Source organism: Leopardus geoffroyi, chromosome D1 (genome assembly GCF_018350155.1).
Source record: "Leopardus geoffroyi isolate Oge1 chromosome D1, O.geoffroyi_Oge1_pat1.0, whole genome shotgun sequence".
Taxonomy (NCBI): Eukaryota; Metazoa; Chordata; class Mammalia; order Carnivora; family Felidae; genus Leopardus; species Leopardus geoffroyi.
This window is the reverse complement of record NC_059329.1, coordinates 17,733,428-17,758,634: the sequence shown is the minus strand read 5'-3', so window position 1 is coordinate 17,758,634 and position 25,207 is coordinate 17,733,428. Positions and strand designations below refer to the sequence as shown.

Here is a 25,207-nt window from a genome sequence, read left to right as displayed (position 1 = left end):
TGAATTATGTCTCAATGAAGCTGTTAGAAAGCAAAAGCACCGCCCCGGACGCTGCGGCAACACCCGCCGTCGGTGTCCTCACGGACGCTGGCCCATCACAGAGACGAGCTGGCTCGTCTGGCTAGTAAAGATGCTCTAACAAGCAGGAAGCTGCTCGACAGTCACTTGCCAGTAAGATGAATGAAGGCCTCCTTGGGGCCTCAACTTTTCTAATGCAAGTCGGAGAAGACAAACCAAGAAGAACATAAATAAAAAGCCACATACTTGGTTCCTTTAAGCATATTTAATATTTGAACTCTCATTTTCTATTTTCCCAGACCCCAGAAAACAGAAAGTTTTTAGATGACCAATATTTTGTTCCAGAAACATACAGCCTTATCAGCTAATTCATAAAAGAGCTATTTTACAAAGGTACATCTGGATAATTAGAACAATAAAGTCTTTTAGGCATTTCAAAATGTGATCAGTAAAAATACATGATTATTAATAAAGTTCTTTTAAAGATAGTTCCAGATTTTTTTAAAAGTAATTTCTGTTAAAGAGTACATGATTGTATGGTGAACAAGGAAAATAAAACGTTCTAGTAGGAAGAGGCTTATTAAAAATAACCAATAGTGTGCACATTACAGTTACCACTTTTGCAGTACATCTGCTTAGCCATTGGCACCTGGAAATGGCAGACAGGGCTTCCTTCTACGAGGTACGTTGTTCTTCCACCAATTTATGATCAAAACCATCAGTACCAGTGGGGAAGGCATACGGAACGAGGCAAAAGAAACTCTTTTCTCAAAGAAGGAACTACTTTGCAGATCAACGAAAGGGGTGGGTCAGAAAACAAACAAAACAAACAAAAACAAGAAAAACCCCATGATTTAAAACAAAAATTGTAACAGGAGGGGGGAGAAACCAGCCAGCAGAAAGATGACTACACGGTCCTGACAATTTTGTATTCTGAGGTCCTCTGTACACAATTCTCAATGGTGCCCTCTGTGACGTATACAGAAGGAAATATTGACCAAAGCTCTAGCAGTTCAAAATAACATCATACACCACCTTCAGAGAAGACAGTTTCCAGTTTGAAATAGAGAAGCTCCATGTAATACACCAAATTTACCAACATCAAAAGAAAAAAAAAAGTATGCAAGTAAAAGACAACTCACAGGAAGCCTTAATTACCTTCTCTAGCTTCTAAAAAGAAGAAAAAATAAGCTTTTCTCCTTTACTCTCACATTAGGTTCCCCCTCTTGCCTCCAAAAAAACAAATAAAAACTGTCTTAAACAGTGGTTAGAAGTTGTTTTGGGGAATGGGAAGCCAGAAAACTAATGAAATGTGCCTTCTTCCGGTACGATAGAATAGTTACAGTTTAGGTTCTAAAAGCCAAGATAACTCAAGCAGTCCAAGTTGGCTGATTTTAAAGTATGTAATCATGATTTTAAATTATAGCACTTTGGGGGCTTGCTGATTTGCCTTGATTAACTCTGTTCTCTGAAAAGGAAGGAGACACTCCAAATGCAATTTGCCACTTAATAGCAAAGGAGCCATCAGGCCCACAAGAGAGAGCACAGGGTCACAGCAGGTCACTTGGATGGCTAAAGCCCAGCCCTCCTGCTCTGGGAAGGTTGCTGTGTTCACCACCCTTGATTCCAGCTTCTAGTCAGGTAACCTGGGAGAAAACAGCTTCGCTGGGGACCACTGTCGCTCAAAGACACTAGGAATATCTAATTCCATTGTCCTGAAAGGCAGATATGGTATCAAAGTAAAATGGCTGTGATTATAACGGCCAAAAAAATGGAAGGTGTAGGAGGCAATGCTGGGAAGGAGGCGGGAGGAAGGTAGGCTGGGAGGATAAAAAGAACACACTCAAAATTGTGGAATCTTTTCAGACACAGACTTTGTCTTGGGGCTTCATTTAAAAATCCAGATATGAGTTTATTTGGAAGTACTAGAGCTACGGTCAAAGTATTTTTCCAGTTAGCCCTGTTCCAAGGAGAGCTTCAACTGCAGGAAAAGCAAAGCCAATAGTTGTTAAGGGCGAGATACACTGGCTGAGCTAGAAGAGAAACCAAAACACTGTTAACCTACAAAGCTTCTTGAGTGCTAGGGAATTATGGGATTACCCTGTACTGTCTGAATTTAAGATAAAAGTTCCATTTACAGTTCCCTTTCTCCAGATTAAATGCCAGCTGATGACCCCGGTGTCAGGTGGCCACGGGCGTGTTGCCCTTTTGGTTGCGAGTGACTACGTCATCTCCAGCAGCACTACATGATCATTTGGCTTTTCCACTCGCTTCTCTTAAGAGATACAGAAAGTTCAAGTCCCAAGCTTCACTTACCAGCTTCTGCCTCTAAAATTTTTAAGCCCACTCAGATTTAACTGATACTTGGTCTACGACTCAAAATAGAATTCTAATTTATAGATGAGGTCCAACAGTCCAAATTGGTCTACTTCAAAACATAGGTCAGATTTGAAAAAGGCAGGAAATAGGAATCCGGACTTAGATGAGCTTGTTAAATCGTAGTGGTGTTTACAAAAGCAGTAGGGAATCCTTACCGCTTGCGATGAGAGTGCGGGGGAAGAGTAAAATTACTTCCTGATTACCCACAGAGTTCAGAGGGCACTACTGAAATGAGCAGTGGAGGTACTCTTTATGTAGTAACAGAATTTGAAGACTTGACCCATGATTTAGCTTTAGTTGGCAAAAATACTCCAAAACACATATACCCGATGCACAAAGAAAACCACAGAAAGCCAGTATCACTGAAGGAGTTCGCAAGTTACAATTCTGAAACATTTACCCTCTGCAGGGGGCAGCCAATACTACAATTCATTCTAGAGCAGGCAGTTAGCAACCCCTTGCCCACAGTATCCAGTGTATGCTCTGGTCTGCAACTTGTAAGGTCGGTCATGCACCAGTGTGGAAAAAGCTCCGGCAGTGAAGTCAGAGGAAGTGCTTCGGGAGCTGGTTTGAGCGGCTCTGCCTTCTCCACCTCATCTCTCTCCACTCCACTCGCAGCTCTCCTTTGAACTCAGAGAGCCCTTTGGCACCCATCAGTGCAAAATTAATATTAAGAGTCAAACCTCCAGGTACTAAAATTTTACTGGCCTTATATTCAGCAGTACCCGTGGCTAATGAGAGCCATGGTTCAACTCAGTAGTGATTCAGTTAGATAACCTTCCCAAACTCTTTTCCCCGCTCCCATCCCCCCCTTCCTCAGCACCCCCACCCCTGCCACCATCTGAAGCATCTCCATTTGTTTGTTTTTACTTCCCGCTCAACCTGCAGGGATAATTTTACACAAGTGCCGAAGTCTAATGTATAATTATAAAAATGAAACAATACCAAGAATAGCAAATTTATAGCCAAGAAAATAAAATTTGCTTTCCTCTCCCTCCCAAATCCCTACCCTCGATAGAAAGAAGACAAGAAGAACACACCCATTTTCAAGTGCCTGCTCTTTAGTACACTGAGGATTTCTGTTAATTGGGGGTTGATCCCGGCTACAGAGAAGAGGTGCTCGCCTCACGTGGGAGGAAGCCCACCTAGCTCTCTGCCCATCTGGGTAGCACACGGCTCAAGTCCTCCGCACACAGGAGCGGAGCCACGGGCATACTATGCCTTTGAGGTGACCCTCAAAGACGACGCCCACTGGGCAGCAGAGGGCATGGAATACAGTTTAGTGGAAGCTAGATGCTCCTTGCTCCCCCTGCTTACTTCCCCCTCTCCTTCACCTCTCTACCCAACCTCCTAACACCTTATCCTGAACTCTTGGCTTCAGGAGCAACTGACCCTTGGGTGTACCAAATACAAAGGGCTAAAACTCTCACTACTCAAAACAAAACATGGCAAAATAAAAATTAAAATGTGCTTTCAAATACGGAATGAAGTCAAATAAATACATCTGATTTTCTCTTTTTCTTAAGTCTAAGTAAAATTTCATATCCTACACCCAAAGCTCTATACATTTGGTTTCTGTTGTGAATCAAAATGAATTTCCGATAGTGAGGAGAGCAGAGTGAGAGAACGAACACTCCCTCACTGACAGACCAGTGCAGCTGCCAGACTGTGAAGAACTAGTCCCGCTCTGGGCACCCGGGCACATGGCTGCCCCGGGGGGGGGGGGGGGGAGGGGGGTGGTTCACAGGCAGACCCTCTGGGACACACTCTTCTCTGCACCCACGGTGGAGCCAGGATGGGTGATACAAGGCCGACGCTCAAAATCCAACAACCTTCAGTCACCTCCAGGACACGCGGCTCTAACTTTTATCTGGGAAGAATAAAGACATGCGGAGATCCAATTAAGAAGAACAAATGAACACTCAGAGAATACCGAGAGGTGAGGTCTGAGGGCATGGCTGGGTCTTTTGTTCACTGGATCAGAACAGCCTCATTCGAAAGCACGTAAGCAGATGGGTACAAATCGCGTCACCGAGCACAGATCCATTTGCGGTCGCGGGGAGGCACCGCTCTGGCTGTCGGGACAGACACCGGAGTACAGCCAGGCCCAAGGAGCACCAAGCCCCCTCGCAGCAGCACTGGCAGATCTCTAAGGAACCTAGGATTGCCCAGGCTTCCCACCGCCCTGCTTTCTGCTTCTGTAAAGGTGAAGAAAGACGGGGGCGGGGGAACGGGGGAGTGTGCGGTGGGGAGGGACTGCACAGAAACTGATGGCCGCGGCTCCTCTCACAAGAGGAAGAGCACAGTCAGCAAATGGCAGCCTCTGCCTGATAGATGATGTTTGGAAACAAGCAGTTTTTTAAAGACAGGAGAGAAATGGAATCTCAGAAGGCTTCCACTTTAAAGAATAATAAATCATTTCATCCGATGTACTGTTCAGGCAGAATGATTCTAGAGTCTGGAGTCCACAATTGTCACATACCTGAGTGCTTGTCTGTGAGGGCTGATCCAGCCAGCCTTTGGCAAAGAATGTTGTAACTTTCCTCCACCTTCTGTAAAATAAAACCCATAGGTTTTCATTTGAACATCCTAATCTTTCTTTATGAAAACAGGAAAGAAAGCTTTTGCATATTACTGGTACATGCCTCTAAATGTCCACATTAATGTCGTTAACAACTTTGTTAGTGGGGAAGAAGAGGAAACTTCATTCCTGTAAAAAGATTCTCCCTTGAGTGAATAACTTAAAACCTTCTCGTGTAAAGGTGATTCTCCCACCCCTAGAGTCACCCTGAAAATGGTCCCATAGGTGACATGAACGGTGGCAGAGCCAATCTGCCCACAATGGCCTAGGAGATATCTCATCAGCTCTGGGATGAGGGGAACACCGACCAAGTGAGGTTAAAAGAAAAACTAAGATGGGTGGCTCAGTCGGTTAAGCGTCTGACTTCAGCTCAGGTCATGATCTTGCGGTTCGTGGGTTCAAGCCCCGCATCAGGCTGTGTGCTGACCGCTCAGAGCCTGGAGCCTGCTTCGGATTCCGTGTCTCCTCCCTCTGCCCCTCCCCAACTCACACTCTGTGTCTCTTTCTCTCTCTCTAGAATAAATAAACACAAAAAAATTTTGTGTGTGTAAATAAAGAAAAGAAAAAAGGAAGACCAGTCTTTAGCTAAAAGGCTAAGATCACTTTTAACATTGTCTGCAAAGTAATGAAAAAATGTTTGGGCTCTAGCAGTTGTATCTACTGATGACAAACTTTAAGATAAAGTCCTTTTCTCAGAAATTAGCACCTAAGTCAGTTCGGAAATAGTGGCCCATACGGTGACAGCTTCAACTACCAACCCACAAAAATCCATTCATGTCCAGGTTTTCAGATTACGGGAGCCACTGGAGCCAATGTCTATGTGTCAAAGCGGCTGGGAAACTACTGACATCACCTAACGATTTGCAGATAATTAATAAGTGAAAGCATTTTCTAGCCTAGATTCATAACGACACAAACCCCACCTCCGTCAGCTTGCTGTTCACATTTTCTCATGGAGGCCAGCCAGTCATCCCAAATATATTTGGGTTCTTAAACTTAGAAACCCAAACAAACACGCTGTCTACGGTGCTACAACTGTTTCCTGTTTTTGTGATCTGCAACCAGATAAACAGTGCTGATTTCGGCTTTTTATCCAGGTCTGTTCATGGATACTGGTCAAAGAAAACAGCAAATCTAGAACCTGAACAAGCTTACTGACATCAGCATGTCAGTTGTTCTGTACGTCCTCTCTGTTAGGTATGTTTCTTTACCCCAGCCACGAGGACACGGACATCTGAGGTACCTTTAAGTGTTCAAGGTCAGCCTCGATCTTACGAATGTACTCCATGATCTGGCTTTGTGAGTCTGCACAAGAGGGGGGACTCTGGATCTCAAAACAGGAATCCTCCATAGCTCCCCAGCGCTGCTGGACCAGGAACTCCGGGGTGAACGGTGAGAGCGCCCCATCGGAATGGGCGTTCTGGGGAGAATGCTGCTGCTGGCCGGCAGAGTCCGTGGGGGGGGCGCCTGTCGTGGGCGGTGGGGGGAGTGAGGAAGCAACCTCCTCATCCGTGGAGCTCTCCTGCACCGCATCGTAGCCGTCAAGGATCAAATAGTTTCCTATTGACAGAGACGGAAGAGCTCGATGAGCTTGGTGCCGCCATCCTCGCATCAAAAAACAGAGACGAGGGGATATGCTGACAACTTTCAAAGCCACTAAAGACGGAGAAAAGCCATTAATTCTCCGATCCCCAGGTTCAGTTTTAAGTACATCAGGGTCTTCGCACTTTGGCTTGAAGCCAAACTTAGCACACTTTCATGGTAAATCTCCAAAAAACTTCGTGTTAGTGTCTTAAAAGTCAAAAGCTGCAAACTGCAAAGTCCCCATATGATCCTGCCCCAAGTGCCCTAGCCAAACAGTCCTCGAACCTCATGGTGCACCACCTTCTCCCTCACCCTGCACCCAGCCAGCGCCAGACGCTTGCTCTTGCCCAGCGGCCTGCGTGCCCCCGCTCTCTCCTAGAGTCCTCTGCACCCCGACCCTGGTTGCCGACTGCCCTATCAATCTCTGCCGCCTCTGACTTATTTTTCCTCCTAATTCTTCTTACTGTCTGACATCTGTTTACTCAGTTACCATTATTCTTTCCTCTCCTAGTACTTAAGCTTCCCAAGAATAGTGGATTTTTCTGTGTTATCAATGCTGTATCTCCCAGCACCTACGATGGGGTCTGGCATAGAGCAGATTCAGTCATCATTTACTGCATGAAAGATAAATGCTACACACACACACACACACACACACGAGAATGCGTAGATACCCAAACATCCATCTCAGCACAGCACACAGCACAGTTACTGACCATCAAAATCAAAGTTTAAATGTGAAAGAAACTTGCCTGAGATGCGCAAATTAACATCCTCTTCCTTCTTAACCACTCCATCACCTTCTGATGGATTATCATCACTATGTGCTTCCCGGGCATCAAAAAAGTGCTCTCCACTCTCATCAAGACTCCCTTCTGGCTCTGCAGGAGGCATCTCTGGGGTCATAATCATGTGGTCCATTACTAAAATGTTACTTGCCTGGCTATCTTGGAATGCCAGTACCACTGAATCTCGTGGAGCAGAAGATTCAGTTGAAGTCCGTGGACTGTAACAAGTGGAAATGTCACCACTTTCAGTTCTAAAGGACACCTGTCCTTCACCAGGAGGACAGGCCTTACTATTTTCAGAGTTCTGGGTTACACTGTCTGTCTGCACCCCGGAAGACGCTGTTCCGTATCTCGGGAAACGTGACCAGTCTTCCTGAGTGCTCTTCTCAGCCAAACCCAGCTGTTGTACAAGCAACTGCTTCAACAAGCCCACTGAAAGATTTAGGAGGGAGGAGAAAACACACATTCACAACAATAGCCTCAGACTGCCAGAATTAAATTCGTCTGCGAACTACCAATTATTTCAAAAAGTATCTTTTTAGTAGAGTCAAAATATTAATGTCATACCATCATTTTTTTTGTTTTGCATTGAAAAATGAGATAAAGCACCATCTAGAAAAGATTTAATATCAAACAAGACTTGAAAAGATGTAAGTAAGCCTTCTGAATGAGGAGATACTCCTGTTCAGAACAGCTAACTGATACCATGCCTTTGTCTATTTTTGATTCCATGTAACCTGAATAATACCCCGAAAGTACTTTTTAAAAAGATGTTAAAAAGCTGTGTTATGCTAGAAAAGAAGCCCTGAAAGTTTTGCTTTTTCCAGAAGCCGACACTGTATACACAGGTGTTATTTTTTCTAATTTTATTAGACACACAGAACATTTACTTTATCATTTTATAATAATCCAAAGAATCTCCTTACGTGGTGAAGAAAATAAAGTTGCCTTATAATAAAATTTAATTTCAATGATTTGGTAGCATGTATAGTTTCAAAGGATAAGAACATATTTATTAGTTTTTTAAAAATGACCTTACTAGTGGGACAGTGTTAGTCAAACCATCAAAAATCATTCTGACTGTCAGAATCAGGAGACTCTAGAATGAATTAGATTTTAAAGAACTTGACCAATTCCGTACTTTTCACTCTGGCTTAACTTCTATCTTGTTTCTTTAGGGAAACTGTCTCCATACAGGTCTGAGTCTTTGGCCCTCTGTCCTGCTCTACCTTCATTTCCCGAGAGATATGATGAATTCCTATGGCTCTGACATTCAAACCCATCTCTTTCTCTATCCTCTCCCCAAAGCTCCAGGCTTAAAACTCCCAACTTCCTGCTCGTCACTTCCTCTTAAATAGCTTGCCAGTTTTCAAATTGAGCCCGTAATCTCTGGTAAATAAAAAAAGGAAACGATAGGGTGCCTGGGTGGCTCAGTGGGTTGAGCATCTGACTCTTGATTTTGACTTCAGGTCATGATCACAAGGTTGTGGGATCGAGCCCTGTGTCGATCAGATCACACTGCGCCTCCCTCGCGCTGTGCCACCCTTCAAATTCGGAGGACTCAATCTGGTATTCCAGGTTCACAACAGCTGGCCTCAGCGTCCCACCTTCCACCTTTCCCACCTTATCTCCCCTGCCTCCTTGAGCTCACAGGGTCTACCTGCGGCTCTCTGAACACACTCAAGAGTTTTCTGCCTCTGTGCTTCTGGCCCTATCACTATTCTGACCTGCATGTTTTCTACATGCCTATCTGAATCCTGCCCATTCTTCAAGGTGATAATCACATCCCCCTTGTTTCCTGATGCATCTCTCTCTGGTCACCACCACCAGATCAACTGTAACAACCTGTACCGGTTACTTTAAAAGGTGGGAGGAAGTGTCCTATCATCTTCCCAACGAGAGACTACAATTCTTTAAGGGAAAAGTCAGAGTTTAAACTTCCTTGGGTTCTCCCTAAATGGCTGCGTGGTACACGACACAACTCTGGCACTTCACAAACATCTGTGTTAACTTATGAACAGCACTTACAATTCCTTAGTGCGTCCAAGGCCCACCGTTCTTCTGAGGCAGGCAAGTGCGGGTCTGGGATTGGGATTTGGTAACTTGCTCCAGCTTCCTGCAGAGTCCCATCTGCATGCCGCTCCTTAGCAAACTGTCTCTCAGCCACAAACAGATCATCTACCTCGGACTTCCCAGAGGCACCCAGTGAATGAGACTGAGGTTTTGACGATATTAAGGGAGACTCTAATCCCAAATCTCTGTCTGTTCAACGGAACAGAAAAAGTAGAATAGATCTTAAGCAAAACTTTTAACTTTCAATGTGAAGCATTCAGGAAATACTTGAAAAAATAACCACAAGAGTACAGAGATCATCTGCTGTTAAGTGAAAGACACGGCACTTGGAGCAGTGTTAAAATGGCACACGAAAGGCTCGTAAGTGAAGTTTGTTAAAAGAAACAGCTTATGCGAGAATCTGCAAAATCCAAAAGACGTAAAGGCTCTTTGCGTCTTAGTAATATTTAGACTCCACTCTTCCAGGCAAACCTAACAGATCAGTTTACCTGGACTCTGCAGACCAGGGACTGAAATGCTATGATGCTCCACTTTTAATTTTGGAGGTTCTTCTTCATCGTTGTCTCCTCTATGGAAGAAAGAAAACCATCTTTCAGCTACACGAGTTGCCAAAACATCACTGTGACACGATGTAAGAATTAGCTATTCCCTTCCTGACAAAACGCGAAGTCAGTCCTACTACAATGCAAATGCACACTCACTCGCAAGGTGGTGACTGGGGCAGTGGGATTGGCTTCGCCGACTGTTCCTTCACTGATGCGGCCATCCGGCAGATAAGGTCCTGCCAGCTGCAGAAGTTTGAAAAGGTTCCAAAATCCAAAAGCGAAAGGAAAAACAAACGCCCTTTAAATACACGCAGAAAGAAGTAACAACAAAAACAAACAAACCAGAAATCAAGCCAAGCCAATCCAACAAAAAACCCTACTTCTGCCAGAGAGTTATTTTTATTTGGGCAACGTAAGCAGACTATAAAAAATGCTATACCTTAAAGAAAAACCTAACAAACAGCGTTATGCACACACTGCCCATTAAAAACTTCACATGACACTTGTGAGAAATTTTCTTCAGAAAAGATACTTTCAAAAGAATAGAATCAATATAGGAGACGTCAATCTAAAAAAAGAACAGGTTCTTAGAAAAACATCTCTAAAAGAACACAGAGGAAGAGCTTCTTTCCATATAGTTTTCGGTTGTCAAACTACGATTACAAAAATGAAGTTAAGTTTATAGAATATTATATTCAGGACAATAAAAACCATTAGGGTAAGGTAGCTATATCTAATACATACACAGTCTTTTCAGAAACTGTCTGTGCCACCAGTTCATAAATTTGGGCCCCATTGTCCGACATGGAGATGACAAACAAAGCTTTGTTATCTGGAAGAAACAAGACAAAAATCACTCTGACGACATGAACGTGACCTATAGGGGCCATGAAGGATGCTTCTAGTGTCCTGATTTATTCTGCATCTTAATCTAGGTAAAGGTTAATGTGTTCACTTTTAAACATGTTCACTCTGTAAAAAATTGTTAAGCTACACGTTACAATTTTGTGCGACTTACCGTAGACGATGCTGTATATATTATATGTCAATAAAACAAAGACTACAAAAACCAGCACTGATTCCACAGTCACTTATTAGAAACAAGAGGTGTCAATATATCTAAATTACTGAACTGACTTTTTTGCATTTATTTTGAATTGCCCTTTTGCTAAACAGCTAGATGTTGGAGAAAAGAGGTCACCAATTTTTCTTGTCATTGCGGAATGAACAAGTTTTAAAAGGGATCTCATTGTTGGTACAGTTAACATATAACTTGCTGACTTAAACGGATTTCAAGTGCCCCAAACTAAACCCATCTCTTCATTTTTGTTTGTTTGCGCTTTTTTCACAAATCAAAAAATCCACCACTCTCATGAAAGCCTTTTCGTTGGGATTACCTCTCAATTCTCCATCTTCATTGGTGTCAATCAATGATTTGAACACAGAATAAAGATCAAAGTAGTGTGCAGAAAATTGCTCAGAGAATCTAGGCATCCCAAATAATCTGGGGGCACAAATTCTTACTTTCTCCCCAGTAAATAAATTTCATTTGTCTAAGAACATTAAAAAACCAAAACTCTATGCCAGTTGGGCTACTTAAACAATACCGAACATCTCCTGTAACTGTATCATGAACCTGAAGCTTCCTGTCACTCTGCAGACATACTTGCCTGTTGCCACTTGTCGAACCAACACTGTATTCAACTTAATGACAGGGCTAAACGTGTGTTTGCTATCAGCTGTAGATGCCAGAATCTTACTATGACATCGTAACACCAGTCTGTCATCCTGTTTTTGTAACAATACAAGAATGTCTTCCAGCAGCAACGTGTACAGATCTGGAAACAAAAACATAGAGAAGGTGATGAGTGCAGATACTGAGATGTGGTTTATAAACTTTTTAACAATTTGACACAGAAAATTTATTTCTGTTAAATCTAATACAGTCTAATACATGTTAAAAATTAGCTTGCTATTGCCTTTTTTAGTTTTATTTTTAGGGGTGCCTGAGTGGCTCAGTCGGTTAAGCGTCCGATTCTTGATTTTGGCTCAGGTCACAGTCTCACGGTTTCATGAGTTCGAGCCCCACATCAGGCTCTGTGCTAATGGCCCAGAGCCCACTTCAGATTCTCTCTCTTCCTCTGCTCCTCCCCTGCTTGTACTCTCTCTGTCTCTCTCAAGATAAATAAACTTTAAAATAATAATAATATTAATTTTTATATCGTATTGACACACATGACAATCTGTGACTGATGAGGAAAAAAAAACACCACGGTTTCTCACCACAGACAGTTTGAAATGGAGCAGTTTAAAGAAAGCTTATTGGAAAGCTCATGAGAATACAAGAATGATGGAGACAGGGCAGAATCATGACAAACCTCTGCTTCACCCCAAATGAGTATGTAATGCACTTCACATACAACAACACAGCATAAGCAGATCTGCAAAAATACGAGAGCAGCACTGCTCACTGCTGCAGCTGAAAACTGTGAACGGTCATCTCTTCTCTCGGGCATAAGGAAACTTCACTATTTTCTTCTTTCTTCCACTCTCCCCCATACTGACAGACATTACACCTACCAATAGTTTTATCCCGATTCACCTTCCAGACCAGTGGCCCTTCATGAATCATCTTCCTTTTTGTTAAATCCAAATTCTGCCAAAACAAAGACGATTATACACAAATTATTTCCAAACACTTAGGGAGATCATATTCCATACAGTCGCTTTTCAAAAAATTCTTCACATAAAAGATGCCATTTACCTTCAGTATCATTATCGAGATCTATCAACTATTGACCATGGAATAAAGATCAAGTTAAAGTAAGCTGCATACAATCTCCTAAAAAGGGAAGAAGCATCTTGCAGGAAAATATTCAGGAGTGCTGTCTTATAAATCTCACACTAAACACATGACAGCAGCTTATGAAAATGATCAGCACTGGATTCGCAGCCCATCCCCTCATTTTTCTATGAATAACTAGATAAGGGGGGTGCCTAGCTTATCTGCAGGAGGCCTGCGAGTGCCAGACTCTAGTTCCAAACCAAGTTAAGGAAGAACAGTACTCATAAAAAAGTCGAGGCGGTGATCAGCCTTGCTCTAAATATTAATAATTTAGTAAGAGAATCATCTTTTAGTCTAGGTAGCCCTAGAAAAATCCCACTGTCTGGAAGAGATGGGGCTAAGCATATTAAGCCTGCTTTTTGATAAACTGTTATATAGGACATGAAAGTCTGATTAACCAGCCACCAGATACATCTGCCAAAAACCACCACCAAGTAAAACAGACCAAGAAAGATGAAAAATCCTAAGCAGTTACTTAACACAAAAGCCCCATGTAACAGAAATGGCAATTACTAAATATTTTACTACCATTCCTGTAATGGTTTCAACATTTATGCTTCTGAAGAGGTTCACGAAAAAATTATTATCTTGTTTTACTCAATAATCTAGAAAGTTCCCAGAGTAAACAGCCCTACTCCCATTCAGACTGTAAGAACAAAATAAAACTAAATTACTAATGTTCCCTTAGTCTCCTGCAAATTTCTCTTACAAAGAGTTCGTTTTACACAAAAGATTCCTCTAATGAAAGACTAAGCTTCACGCAGACCAGATGTTGCAAACGAAGAACAGAATCATAAATACAGACAATCTGTGATACAAGAACTCCTTCAGGTGATGGATGTTCCCACAGAGATGTTAATTACCTGCAAGGTCTTTAGTAAACTGTATTTCATTTTTTAAATTATGATTAGACAATCTCTCACCCTGAGCTCTTCCACATTTGGGTACTCTGACAACTTCAGATTGGAGGTATCGAGGCGACGCTGATAGTCTTCTAAGCGCTGCGAGTACAACAAGATGGAGCCAAGGTTACTGCTTTGGGTATCAATGACCTCCCTGTTCCTAGACCAAATGGACATCTTTTTACCTGTATTTTACAGAGCTCTCTGCAACACCGTACATAACCGACAGCTCACTCGTTCTTAAAACAACGCCCTCCTTCTGCTGGCTCTGGAGACATCACACCCTCCTAGTTTTCCTCTTGCCTCTTTGGTTGTTCTTGTTCAATCTGCTTTCCAAACTCACTGACCTCTAACTAGCTTGTGGTTATTTTCTGAATATGTAAGTCATGTACGTGGTACAAAATCCGAAAAGTAATATAAGACACACAATGAAAACGAAGCCTCACTCCAATCCTGTCCTCTTGCCTCCTCAATCTTGATACCCATTCTTGGGTAGCCTATGAGAAAAATTCTAAGCAAACGGAATATATGCATATGTAAGTATGCTTCTCTCTGTGCATGCTGTGTGTGTGTATATATCCTTTTTAAAAAGATATGGTAGCATATTAATATGTTAATTACTCAAATGGTAACATATTCACATACACATGTGTACGTGTACGTGTGTGTGTGTGTGTGTGTGTGTGTGTGTGTATTACTCATCACTGTATCTTGGAGACTGTTCCACATGAGCACATATAAAGGGAACTCACTTTTCAAATGGCCGTATGGTATTAAGCTCTATGAACGTACTATAGTTTACCCAACTACACTGACTGAAGGACATGTAAGTTACTTCCAATCATCTCCTATAACAAACAATATTGTGATATAAAGGCCTTAAAACATATATTTTTATGGAAATGTATAGATATATCTGTAAGATAAATTTCTAAAGGAACAACTGTTAGGTCAAAGCGTATGTGCATTTTCCCCCAAGATTACAAAATGTCCAAGTGAACAGAAAAGTCTGAATGTGTATTGTGAGCACCTATACACTCATTACTTACGTCCACAGTTAATATTTGCTGTATTTGTTTTATTATATGTCTGTTCATCCCTCTAGTTACCCATCAAGGCACAACACATTTTGAATGCATTCCAAAATAACTTACAGATGTAAGCACACTTTACCTTTAAACATTTTAGTGTGCATATCATTAACAAGAGTCAATATTTATTTATAGTTACTTTTTAAACATTATTTTAAGTTCATTTATTTATTTTGAGAGAAGAGAGAGAGCATAAGCAAGGAAGGAGAGGGGGAGAGAGAGAATCCCAAGCAAGCTCCACGCTGTCAGCACAGAGCCCGATGCAGGGCTCGATGCCACCATGAGATCCTGACCTGAGCCAACATCAAGAGTTGGACGCTCAACCAAATGAGCCGCCCAGGCGCCCCTACGGTTACTTTTTTGAAGTAAAATGTACCTGTGAGATGCACACACTTTAAGCGTACCTTTCCACAAATTTTTACACATGTATGCCCCTGTGCAATCAAACTTCTATATGAAATACTGCCATCACCTCATGTGATGTTCAGAATGTTCCCTCGTCCTTCTTCCTGGTTAGTATCTGGCCCCGCATCGCCAATAACAACCACTTTTTTGACCTTTTTTTCCCACCACAGATTAGTTGAGCCTGTTCTAGAAGTTCACATAAATAAAACTATATATATGTGCTCTTCTCTGCTCTCTTTCACTTGGCATCATGCTGGTGAGGTTCATCCACGTTGTATCAGCAGTTTCCTTTCTTTTTATACTGGTATTTATTATTCTAGTTTATGACTACACCACATTTGGCTTTATGCTATAAACACTCCTGTACAAATCTGTGGGCACATATCTTCATTTTCCCTGGGTAAATCACTAGGAACAAAATTGCTGGGTCAAAGGGTAGATGTATGAACGTATGCATTGTTAATTTAGGTACATATTGCCAAACTGCCCTCTGGAGTTTTATCATTTTACACTCCAAACAACACATTTGAAAGTTCCCGTTTTCCTACAGCCTCACCAACAGAGCCGTCATCATAATTCAGTTCCTAAGAAATTACATCCAGGTCCACGGATTCAATTAACCTCTATATATACTCACAATCTTACATTTTTATCTTCAGCGCAGTCCTCTTAGAGGTGGGTCCAGATAGCCAACGGCACACTATACATCTTCACCTGATATTCCAAACTGAACTCCTCATCTTCCCTACAAATCTGGGGCCTTCTTCACTCGTCCTGTCCACCCAAATGTGCAAACCGGAGACCTGGGATTTATTCCTACCATCGTACCTCCCTTCAAATCCTTCTCTACATCAGTCACCAAATCCTGTTAGTTCTACTTTCCACTTCTCCAACTCTTGTACCTCTCGAGCCGCCGCGACCTGTCCTGAACTGCTCCAACAGACTGAGCTCCTTCATCTCCTCCCTGCCCCCTTCCACCCCTCCGCCACGGACCAGTACGAGTGATACTCACAAAGTGTAAAATCTGAACACGTCACTCTTCTTATAAACGTCTGTAATGAATTCCTACTGTTCTCAAAATCAGAATCTAAACATGGTCTACAGGGCCCCGTGTGACTTGGTCCTGGCCTACTGTGCGTCCTTCTGTTAGCACTCCGGCTTCACTTTGTAGGCATGGTCCACACTAACCTAATCTTTCAGTTCCTCAGACAGACCATGCTTCCTCTTTACCCCAGGACTTTTGCACATGATGCTCCCTCTACTTGTAAGGATGCCCCCTTCCATATTCTTTTGGTTGACTTCCACTCATTCTTCAGGGCTTGGCTTAAATGTCACCTCCTCAAAGAAGCCTTCTCTGATGGCTACCACCCAACACCCTCAAACCAGGCTCTCCCTGTACCCCAGCACTAAGCTATACACTCCTAGCACTCCAAATTCTCCTTCATAGCAGCTATTACATAAAATACTTGCACCACAATCTGCTCGGTACCTTCTTCTCCTGCCAGAAACTATGCTCAATGTGGGCACTTACTTGACTTATTTACTTAAGCACTCTATACCCTATACTCAGCATACACTCAGGATACAGGTGCTCTAGAAATATTTGTTGAATGAACACATAAATGAAAGACCGAACAACTACAGATGCTCAAGAAAGCCAAATACAAAACTGATGCTCTACCACAGACTGAACCGGACCCACCTACTACATGAATAGCTAACAAATGCTCCATCTGTCAATTATGTCATAATTTCAATTATTATTTCACAGATCCCAGGTAACACGAATTTAATACTCTCCCTATGTCATCCTATATCTTCTTGTTTTTCCCTTCTTACCTGCTTATTTTCTGCCTCCTTGACAGCCTGATTTACATAGTTTAAGATCTGACGACAGTGATCTGCAGCTTTCTTCACCTTCTCCCTTTCCATTGGCCATTCTAAGTATAGAAGAAAAATCCAAAATGTAAGATAAAGGAAGTCAGAAAAGAACAAACATTTTACATATATATATATATATATATATATATATATATATATATATATGTGTGTGTGTGTGTGTATGTATGTATATATATATGTATACATATATACATATACATGTATATATATACACACACACACATATGTATATATGTATGTATGAAGAGTTTGAATATTTTTATATCAGGCCAAAATCTACAGCGGAATCTCAATTCAGGTAGCCTTTGGGCAGATGAGATGTCTTAGGACAAATAAGCCCAAATTAAGCCCAAATTCAAGGAGCTGTGCATTAGTGTCAGCCCCACCATGTTACATACTCCAGGGGGTGGGTCTCATTCATGCTGTAAGCTATACAAGTGGGACCCCTTCTCCCCCTGGAATCTCCCCTGAGGGCACAGCCTACGTGATTATGTCCAGGGAACCTGTTCAGCAATAACTGTTTAACGGTAACACTGAATTCAAAATAACTGCAGAAGACATTTCTTTGAATTTGAGAATATATTTAAGGAAAGAAAACAGATTACAACATTTTATCATTAAAAGAAGATAAAATTCACCAAGATGTGTTGAGATCACATTGAGGCCTACAATGTAAAGAATGACAAAACCAGAATATTTAAGACAACAACCCTCAGAACAACGGCCCACCTATCTGGAACAGGTGTGTTCACAAATGAACGTGCATGAGTATTTCTAAGTTTTCAGGTACAGGAAATAGTTTGCATAAAATTATTAATGAGAACTACGTGTAAGAGCCTAAAAGCTCAACTCAGAAACTCAGACTAACCTCCTGTTTTTAAACAGGAGAGCTGGGGTTACAGCACACTGCTGGGGCTTCATGGAGGTACGTGTTAGATACACAGAATTTCTTTGCCCAGGATACGCCTTCTTCAAAGCAAATATGATGTATGCTAGAGGAAGGGCTGGTGCTCTCTGTAAAGCGCCAGATGTACGTTTTGTCTGTAAAGCAGTGGATGACAAATATTTTACACTTTGAGGGGCTAAGTGGCCTTTGTCACAACCACTCAATTCTGTTTGGTGCAAAAGTAGTCGGAGACAATTTGTCAACAAATGAACACTAGTATGTTCCAATAAAACTTTTTTACAAAATATGGGATGAGCCAGATCTGGCCCACAATCCATAGTTTGCCAAATGCTGTGTTAAGAGCTACTAATGGAGCATATTAAATCAAATAGCCTAAAGAAGACTGGACTGAATCTTGTTAGGAAATGTTGCCATATTCTTTGGAAATCAAACCCTCGGACACCAGGACTCTGTGAGAGATTATTCAGCAGGACATGGGTTTTTTGTTTTGTTTTGTTGTGTTCCTAAGCTTTTTAATTTCAGTGAGAATGCTGTACCTGTGTATTTGGCAATATTATCTAACAGAAGAGGGTACTTAGTAAGCCTCTGCATTTGGGTAGGAATGATATCCTTCAGCTGCAGACGACGACACAGCGGATTGCTCTCGGCATCCTAAAATTAAAGTAAAATAGGTGAATTTGTGATTCTTATTAGTTACCTAACATGTACCATATATTCATCATGTATGCGTCTACAACATCACAGTTCTGGTTATTAAACCAAGACTTAAAACATGGCAAGGTATAACACGGTCTCACCGTACTTCTGGCTTTCTCCTTTATTGACGTAATGGGGGAGGGGAGGCTTTATCACTAAGCCAAAGGCTTCTTTCTTACCTGTTTAAGCAAAAACTGAGAACATCCATAATCAACTCTAAGAACTGCTTGTTTGTGATAAAAGTTTTATCTTTACATATTCAGAAAATCTAGTTACATTTTCCTATGACTGGCATTCCTACCAAAAGTTAGTTGGCTGATTTGGTATTTGCCATTCCAAAGTGGGCACGATGGATCATCAGCCCGGATATATACCAGCTCATCTCCAACAGGGCGTCTGCAAACTTTTGAGTAAAGTGCCAGATGATAGATACTTAAGGTTTTGCATGCCATCCAGTCTTTGTCACATGTCACTCAACTCTGCTGTTTTAGCACGAAAGCAGTCATAGATAGCACGTGAATGAATGAACATGGCCGTGTGTAGTGAAGAGTTCTGAGACGGCCTTCTAGATTCCCATTCTCTGGTGCACACACCTGTATAATCACCTCCCCTTGAGGGTGGAAAGAACTTGTGAATGTGATAGGATATCACTCATATGATTAGATTACTACCAGTTAACTTTGTATTGATCAAAAAGGAGAGTGACTCCTAGGCAAGTCTGGCTTAATCAGAGGAGCCCTTAAAAGAAAGCTGTCAGAGAGACACAATCCTTCTGGCCTGCAAGAAAGGAAACAACCATCTTGTAAACTGCCTATGGGGCTGCATGGCAGAGATATGGGCATTCTCTAGGAGACAAGAGCAGTTTCTGGTCAACGACGACAAGAAGACAGGGGTCTCTGTTATACATTTACAAGGAAATGAATTCTGTGAACAACCTGGGAGTTTAGAAGAGGACCCCAAGTCTCAGATGAGACCTGCCGCTCCAGTTGATGCTCTCATTTCAGTCTGGTGAAAAAGCATGAAGAGAGGACCCAGCTAAATGACACCTGTACTCCTAAGCCACAAAAACCGTGGCATAATACATTCGCATTAGGTTGCTACGTTTGTGGTAATTTGTACCACAGTAAAAATCTACTACACTGTGTTCCAATAAAACTCGATAAAAACAGGCAAGAGGCTGGATATGGCCCGTGGGCCACAGTGTACTGACCCTTGATATATACCAATATCAACACCTCTGTAAGCATGACTGTGGTTACACTCTTCCCTGGCTAGTTATGAGCCCATTCTCATGTTGTGACCGTATTACGTCACCGGTGTACATGGGACACTTCCTGACAATATCTCCGTGGCAATGTGGACTTCTCTGTCAAGTATTTTAACCCTGATAATTATTCTTTATTATTTACCATTCCAACATCATCTTTATACTCTCCAATAATTTAAGAGATCATGTAGGACTTGCAAAAATATTGACATAATCCTTTTAAAAATCTTGGTCTGAGACTCCCCCCAGTTTATTCCATATTCCATAAAAAAAGTTGCATTATTTTTTTCCTTACATGACTCACTCAACTCACTTGCACAAAAGTCTGAAATCGGGAATCCTTTTTCTGACGAGACTTGATCATTTCCAGGGCAAAAGGTTGGTTACTGCAAAAGGTGGCAGCAGCGTGTTTCAACTTCTCCTCCCCTGGTCCGCTGAACTGTGCCGGGAATGCAAAGAACACAATAGAGAACGGCATATGGAGCCCATCTCAGGCCAGGCAAAATGAGAGACAACCACGATTCTTTCCACGTCCCACTAATTACTCTCAAAAGACAAGAAATGGAAATCTACATATGTCTGTGCGCTATCAATGCTTTTCCGTTACACAGGTCCGACCCTGATACAGCCAGACATTTTCTGACCACGTTCCAATGTTTTCTTGCTCACAGGCTACCACAGCTTATCACTTGCTCAGTCTACGCCACTTCGACATGAAACACAAAAATTGACACTTGGGCAATGTAAGACACAAAACACTTAAAGACTGAGATTAAAACTTGATTTTCTTATAAGCGGACCCCTTCACAAAAATTGCTAACTGCTCTAGGAAGAAAAGCTGTGGGCTCTGGCTTTTTATGAAAACCCAGAACAAGTCATCAGTTTTCCGGTCACAATAAAACTGAAACGCTGCTGCTTCATCCACACGGAGGGTAGAGGTCCATGCCTTCAACCTCTCTGGGGAGGGTCCCATGAGTCTATGAACCTCTTCTGCCAAAAATTACACCTTCTACTGATATTTTTAAATTTCTAAATTTGTTTGTATATATACTGATTTTAGGTTCTTATAAAACACCTAAGAAGTGCCTCACTCATATAATCTTATATAAGTACAGATTCAATTATTTTTTAACCATCTTCATGTTCATAATAGTTGCTCTATAGTTTACAAAGAAGCTTTTCATATAATCTCCCATTTAAAGCCATTATTTCCAGGGGCACTTGGGTGGCTTGGTTGGTTAAGTGTCTGACTTCAGCTCAAGTTATGATCTCAGGGCTCGTGAGTTAGAACCCCACATTGAGCTCTGTGCTGACAGCTCAGAACCTGGAGCCTGCTTCAGAGTCTGTGTTTCCCTCTCTCTCTGTCCCTCCCCCACTTGTGCTCTGTCTCTCTCTCTCTCTCAAAAATGGATAAACATTAAAAAAATTTTTTTTTTAAATAAAGCCATTATTTCCAGAAGTTTGTATGTGAAGGTATTTTGTGAAAAATCCTTTTGTAGTACATTTGTAGTTAAACTCAGGGTATCCTTTCTTCAACTAGCATACGTACAATGTGAAAACTTTAATAGTTTGCTCCAGTGTCAATTGATATTTTATTATAAATATGACACTTAACACATTGAAAGATGAGACTGGCAGAATTTTTGGTATGTTAGTCAATCAAAGTGCCATATATATACTAACAGCAGCTGGGTTTACAAAAGAAAGTAACATCCCAACCTCAAGTAGCTTTTTTCTTCTTACAGTAGTTGTCAAGTAGCTTAGTATACATAAGGTGATCTCAAGGGACCAATACCAGAAAAATACTCTCCAAGCCTGTTTTAAAAAATAGAGCAAATCTAAAGGCCTATTTATGATTTTTGCTTGTAGTATTTCTGGCCAATGCTTTGCCCTAAGCAAACACTTTGTACCTCATAGTTACTAACCAAATTGGTTAGTCCATTCTATTTTTCCTTAGCTTTTTATAGGTACATCACAATGGTCAAGAATACAATTCTTCTGGGGCACCTGGCTGGCTCAGTCGGTGGAGCATGCGGCTCTTGATCTCAGGGTCCTGAGTTTGAGTCTCATGTTGGGTGCAGAGATTACTTAAAAAAATAAAATCTTAAATTTTTTTTCTTAAGTTTATTTATTTATCTTGAGACAGAGAGAGAGAGCACAAGCAGGGGAGGGGCAGAGGGAGGGAGAGACAGAATCCCAAGCAAACCCACGAACCGTGAGATCATGACCTAGGCTGAGATCAAGAGTCGGGTGCTTAACTGACTGTGCCACCCAGGCACCCCTTAAAAAAGAAATCTTAAAAAACAAAAGAATACGATTCTTCTTACATGTTCTAAAATTAATTTTCTTCTGTCTCACTCTGTTAAGGGGTTTCTCTACCTTATTTGTACCATGTAGTAGGTTTATGCAGTCTAATGGACTATGGCAAAAGGACTGACTGCACCTCCGTACCTTATTAATGATAAATCTCACTTGGCACTTGGTGGCAAACACTACTTATATGAGATCCAAGTGAAACTGCATAGGAATCAAGATTGGTATCTTAAGTCCACATGACTTAAGCTTTTAAGTCCAAATTTGACATGAAAATTGATGCTTTACCATGTCATACTATGGATTTTCTGTTTCAAGTTGAGTAGTGTGCTGCCAAGCCAAGAGAACGCGGTTGCAACCTTCACTGTCACCCTGAGATCAAGGAACAAAACGAGCCACACCATCACAAAGTAGTTGTAAAGTGAGTTGGGTTTTTCAAGGACTTAAATCTCCTTAGTAACAATAATGCCAGAGCAGGCCTTGTGAGAAGATGGTTTGGAAAGTTGAGTAAATGCAAGATGAGACCGGATTGTGATTCCGCAATTTTTTCTAGGAGTCAAGTGGCTGAGAGAAGATCTACTATTGGATTAGTAGATTCTGGGCCATGATCTCACCGTCAACAAAAGCAGTAAGATGGACATTGTTTTAGTCAACTTTCTAGTATTTAATTTTTTAAAAAGTTATCATTATAGAGTTAGCAAAATCTTGTGGCATTTTCTCGAGCCCTCTGCATATTGATGTAAAATAAGTTTCTGTGGGCATATCTAACCAGTTCCTGTTCAACTTGGGTTAACATTTTGAGAACAGGATCATATACTTTACTATTATCACAGCCTTAACTATAGTACTTTCTTTAAAAGTTTGGATCAAATTCACTTTCCCTTATGAAAATTTTCTCTATGTCCTAGTTTGGGTCTCCCTGCTATTTCTTCCCCTAATAACCTGTCCTCTCCCTTTTTTGTAACTCTTAACACACTTGGAAGAACTAATGACTGTCTTCCCAGGGATTGTAAGCTCCACGCAGGCAGAGGCCATGTCTGCTTCGACAGCCACTGTACCCCTAGCATCTAAAACAGGGTTTGGCTCAGAAGTACATACTGTGGAGTACATACTCACAGAGTCAGACAGAAAAACAGAACAGCTATGAAACAGCTATGACAGTCTCTGAACTCTTTCCTTACACTGTAAATAACTGTCACTTCTTTACTTCTGTGATGGTAGCTCTGGATCTACAATTGTTTAATGTCTTAGAGCACGATTCTGAGACCTGGACAACGGAAGACGGCTAAAATTTTACATTAGTTAAATTATTCTTATCAAGAGTCACTTTGCTATTTGTTAAAACACAAAGAATATCTTTGATGAAAAAAGAGCACTTAATTTGAATGAGCACCTTTTCTAAGATATTAACAACGACAAAAAACTGGTATTACCCAAGAGAATACATACTTGGACCCCTTTCATCTTTACAGGAGCTTTGCAACATGGATGAGTTTGCAAATTTGCAGATTAGTTACTCAACCCTGAGTGTGATCTTCAAGTGTCTATAAAAACATTAAAATGAAATAGCAAATTTCCTTACCCAGGTCAGTAAATCTTCCCCAATCTGATCAATAACTGAGGTCTCATTCCTCTTGCGAACAGCCTTCATTTGCTCATTCAATCCAACTAAGGGGGGAAAAAAAACAGCAAAAAATAATTAAGTATACAGCCTGCATTACTGGTTGTACCAAGAACCTAAATTTTCAAAAAAAAATTTTTTTTCACAGTAGTATAGCCGCTTCTTGCCTCCTTAAATATAAATCTGAACACAATTCTTATACGTACAGATACCTGTGAGCTCTCTCTGAAAAACAGGTGCCAAAGCATAAAACAATGTGGAAACTAGCACATTACATACAGTATAGGTGCATCAAATATGCATCTAACTTCAAGACTCCCTCATAACCATGCTCATAAAGAAATTTAAATAGAACAGGTGATTCTGCCTACTGTTGCTCTCAAAACGTTCCCATTCACAGGCAGTGGATATAATCGCACTGAACTTGTCAGTTCATGCTGGTGAAACCTAAGATCACCCACAAAGACGTAAAAGGCATCAATTTGGTAGGCAGGCGTTGGCAGGTGCTGATGGCATCCTTGATGCAAGAAAGCTTGAGAATTAAGGATCACAGAGAAGCAGTGACTTACAAAAAGAGAAACTGTGTCTACAAAAGTCTGAGATGAGTATAACCAAGGAAAGCCAGCAAGGCAGAATTTTTTTATATATTTACTCAAACCTTTGAAGCAACAATAATTTAATTCCTGAAAATTATTCCATCATGAAATTATATACTGTATATTATATATCCAAAAAATATATACATCATTATATTGGATATATATTTTTAAAAACACATACACTGCAACTGATAAGAAACTTCCAAGGGTAATTTTAATTATTCATATTTTTCATCTCAGACATCAACTTTAGACCTTAATTCCTGGTGCTAATACTTTATATACAAAAGGCTGATGGTGTGAGTGGGTGTTTGGGAAGGGAGGTATTCAAACATCAGATCACTTCTTTATTTAAGTTATGTGCTCACATATTATTATATAATTTCAGGAATGCTAACATGGATACATTTAGAAGATTTTACTGTTATGGTGCCTTTATGCACTCACAATCTTTCATCTATTAAAAATGTTAACCACAAAGATCAGAGTTGATTTTTCTTACTGTGAAGTTGAAGAATATCTTCCAAGTTTGAAAAAATTTTCCGTAGTTCTGAAGGTGACAGAATTCCTTCTCTGGATACTCGCTGGTAGAACACTTGATCAAGAACCTTCAGTGTTCGAACATGAGCTCTTTCAGTGTAGAACAATTCTAAGCAGAAAAAAAGGAAATATGAAATATACCTCATTTAGA

The 25,207-nt window shown here is 41.1% G+C and overlaps 1 protein-coding gene across 7 annotated transcripts in view; it reads right to left on the bottom strand.

Moving 5' to 3' along the window:
• Positions 1 to 268: 268 nt before the first annotated feature.
• ARHGEF12 (Rho guanine nucleotide exchange factor 12) overlaps positions 269 to 25,207 on the bottom strand; it is a 151,293-nt gene continuing 126,354 nt past the window's right edge. For all 7 annotated transcript variants that reach the window (XM_045483181.1, XM_045483183.1, XM_045483182.1 and 4 more), the window contains 16 exons: positions 25,019 to 25,165; positions 23,879 to 23,964; positions 20,297 to 20,422; positions 18,557 to 18,671; positions 17,051 to 17,151; positions 13,737 to 13,814; positions 12,549 to 12,624; positions 11,639 to 11,806; positions 10,713 to 10,800; positions 10,125 to 10,211; positions 9,912 to 9,991; positions 9,379 to 9,612; positions 7,315 to 7,782; positions 6,222 to 6,538; positions 4,880 to 4,949; positions 269 to 4,267 (listed from right to left, as the gene is read on the bottom strand). In XM_045483181.1, coding sequence (XP_045339137.1) covers positions 4,257 to 4,267; positions 4,880 to 4,949; positions 6,222 to 6,538; positions 7,315 to 7,782; positions 9,379 to 9,612; positions 9,912 to 9,991; positions 10,125 to 10,211; positions 10,713 to 10,800; positions 11,639 to 11,806; positions 12,549 to 12,624; positions 13,737 to 13,814; positions 17,051 to 17,151; positions 18,557 to 18,671; positions 20,297 to 20,422; positions 23,879 to 23,964; positions 25,019 to 25,165 — 2,252 coding nt within the window. In that variant the 3' untranslated portion in view covers positions 269 to 4,256. The remainder of the gene's footprint in view (positions 4,268 to 4,879; positions 4,950 to 6,221; positions 6,539 to 7,314; positions 7,783 to 9,378; positions 9,613 to 9,911; positions 9,992 to 10,124; positions 10,212 to 10,712; positions 10,801 to 11,638; positions 11,807 to 12,548; positions 12,625 to 13,736; positions 13,815 to 17,050; positions 17,152 to 18,556; positions 18,672 to 20,296; positions 20,423 to 23,878; positions 23,965 to 25,018; positions 25,166 to 25,207) is intronic.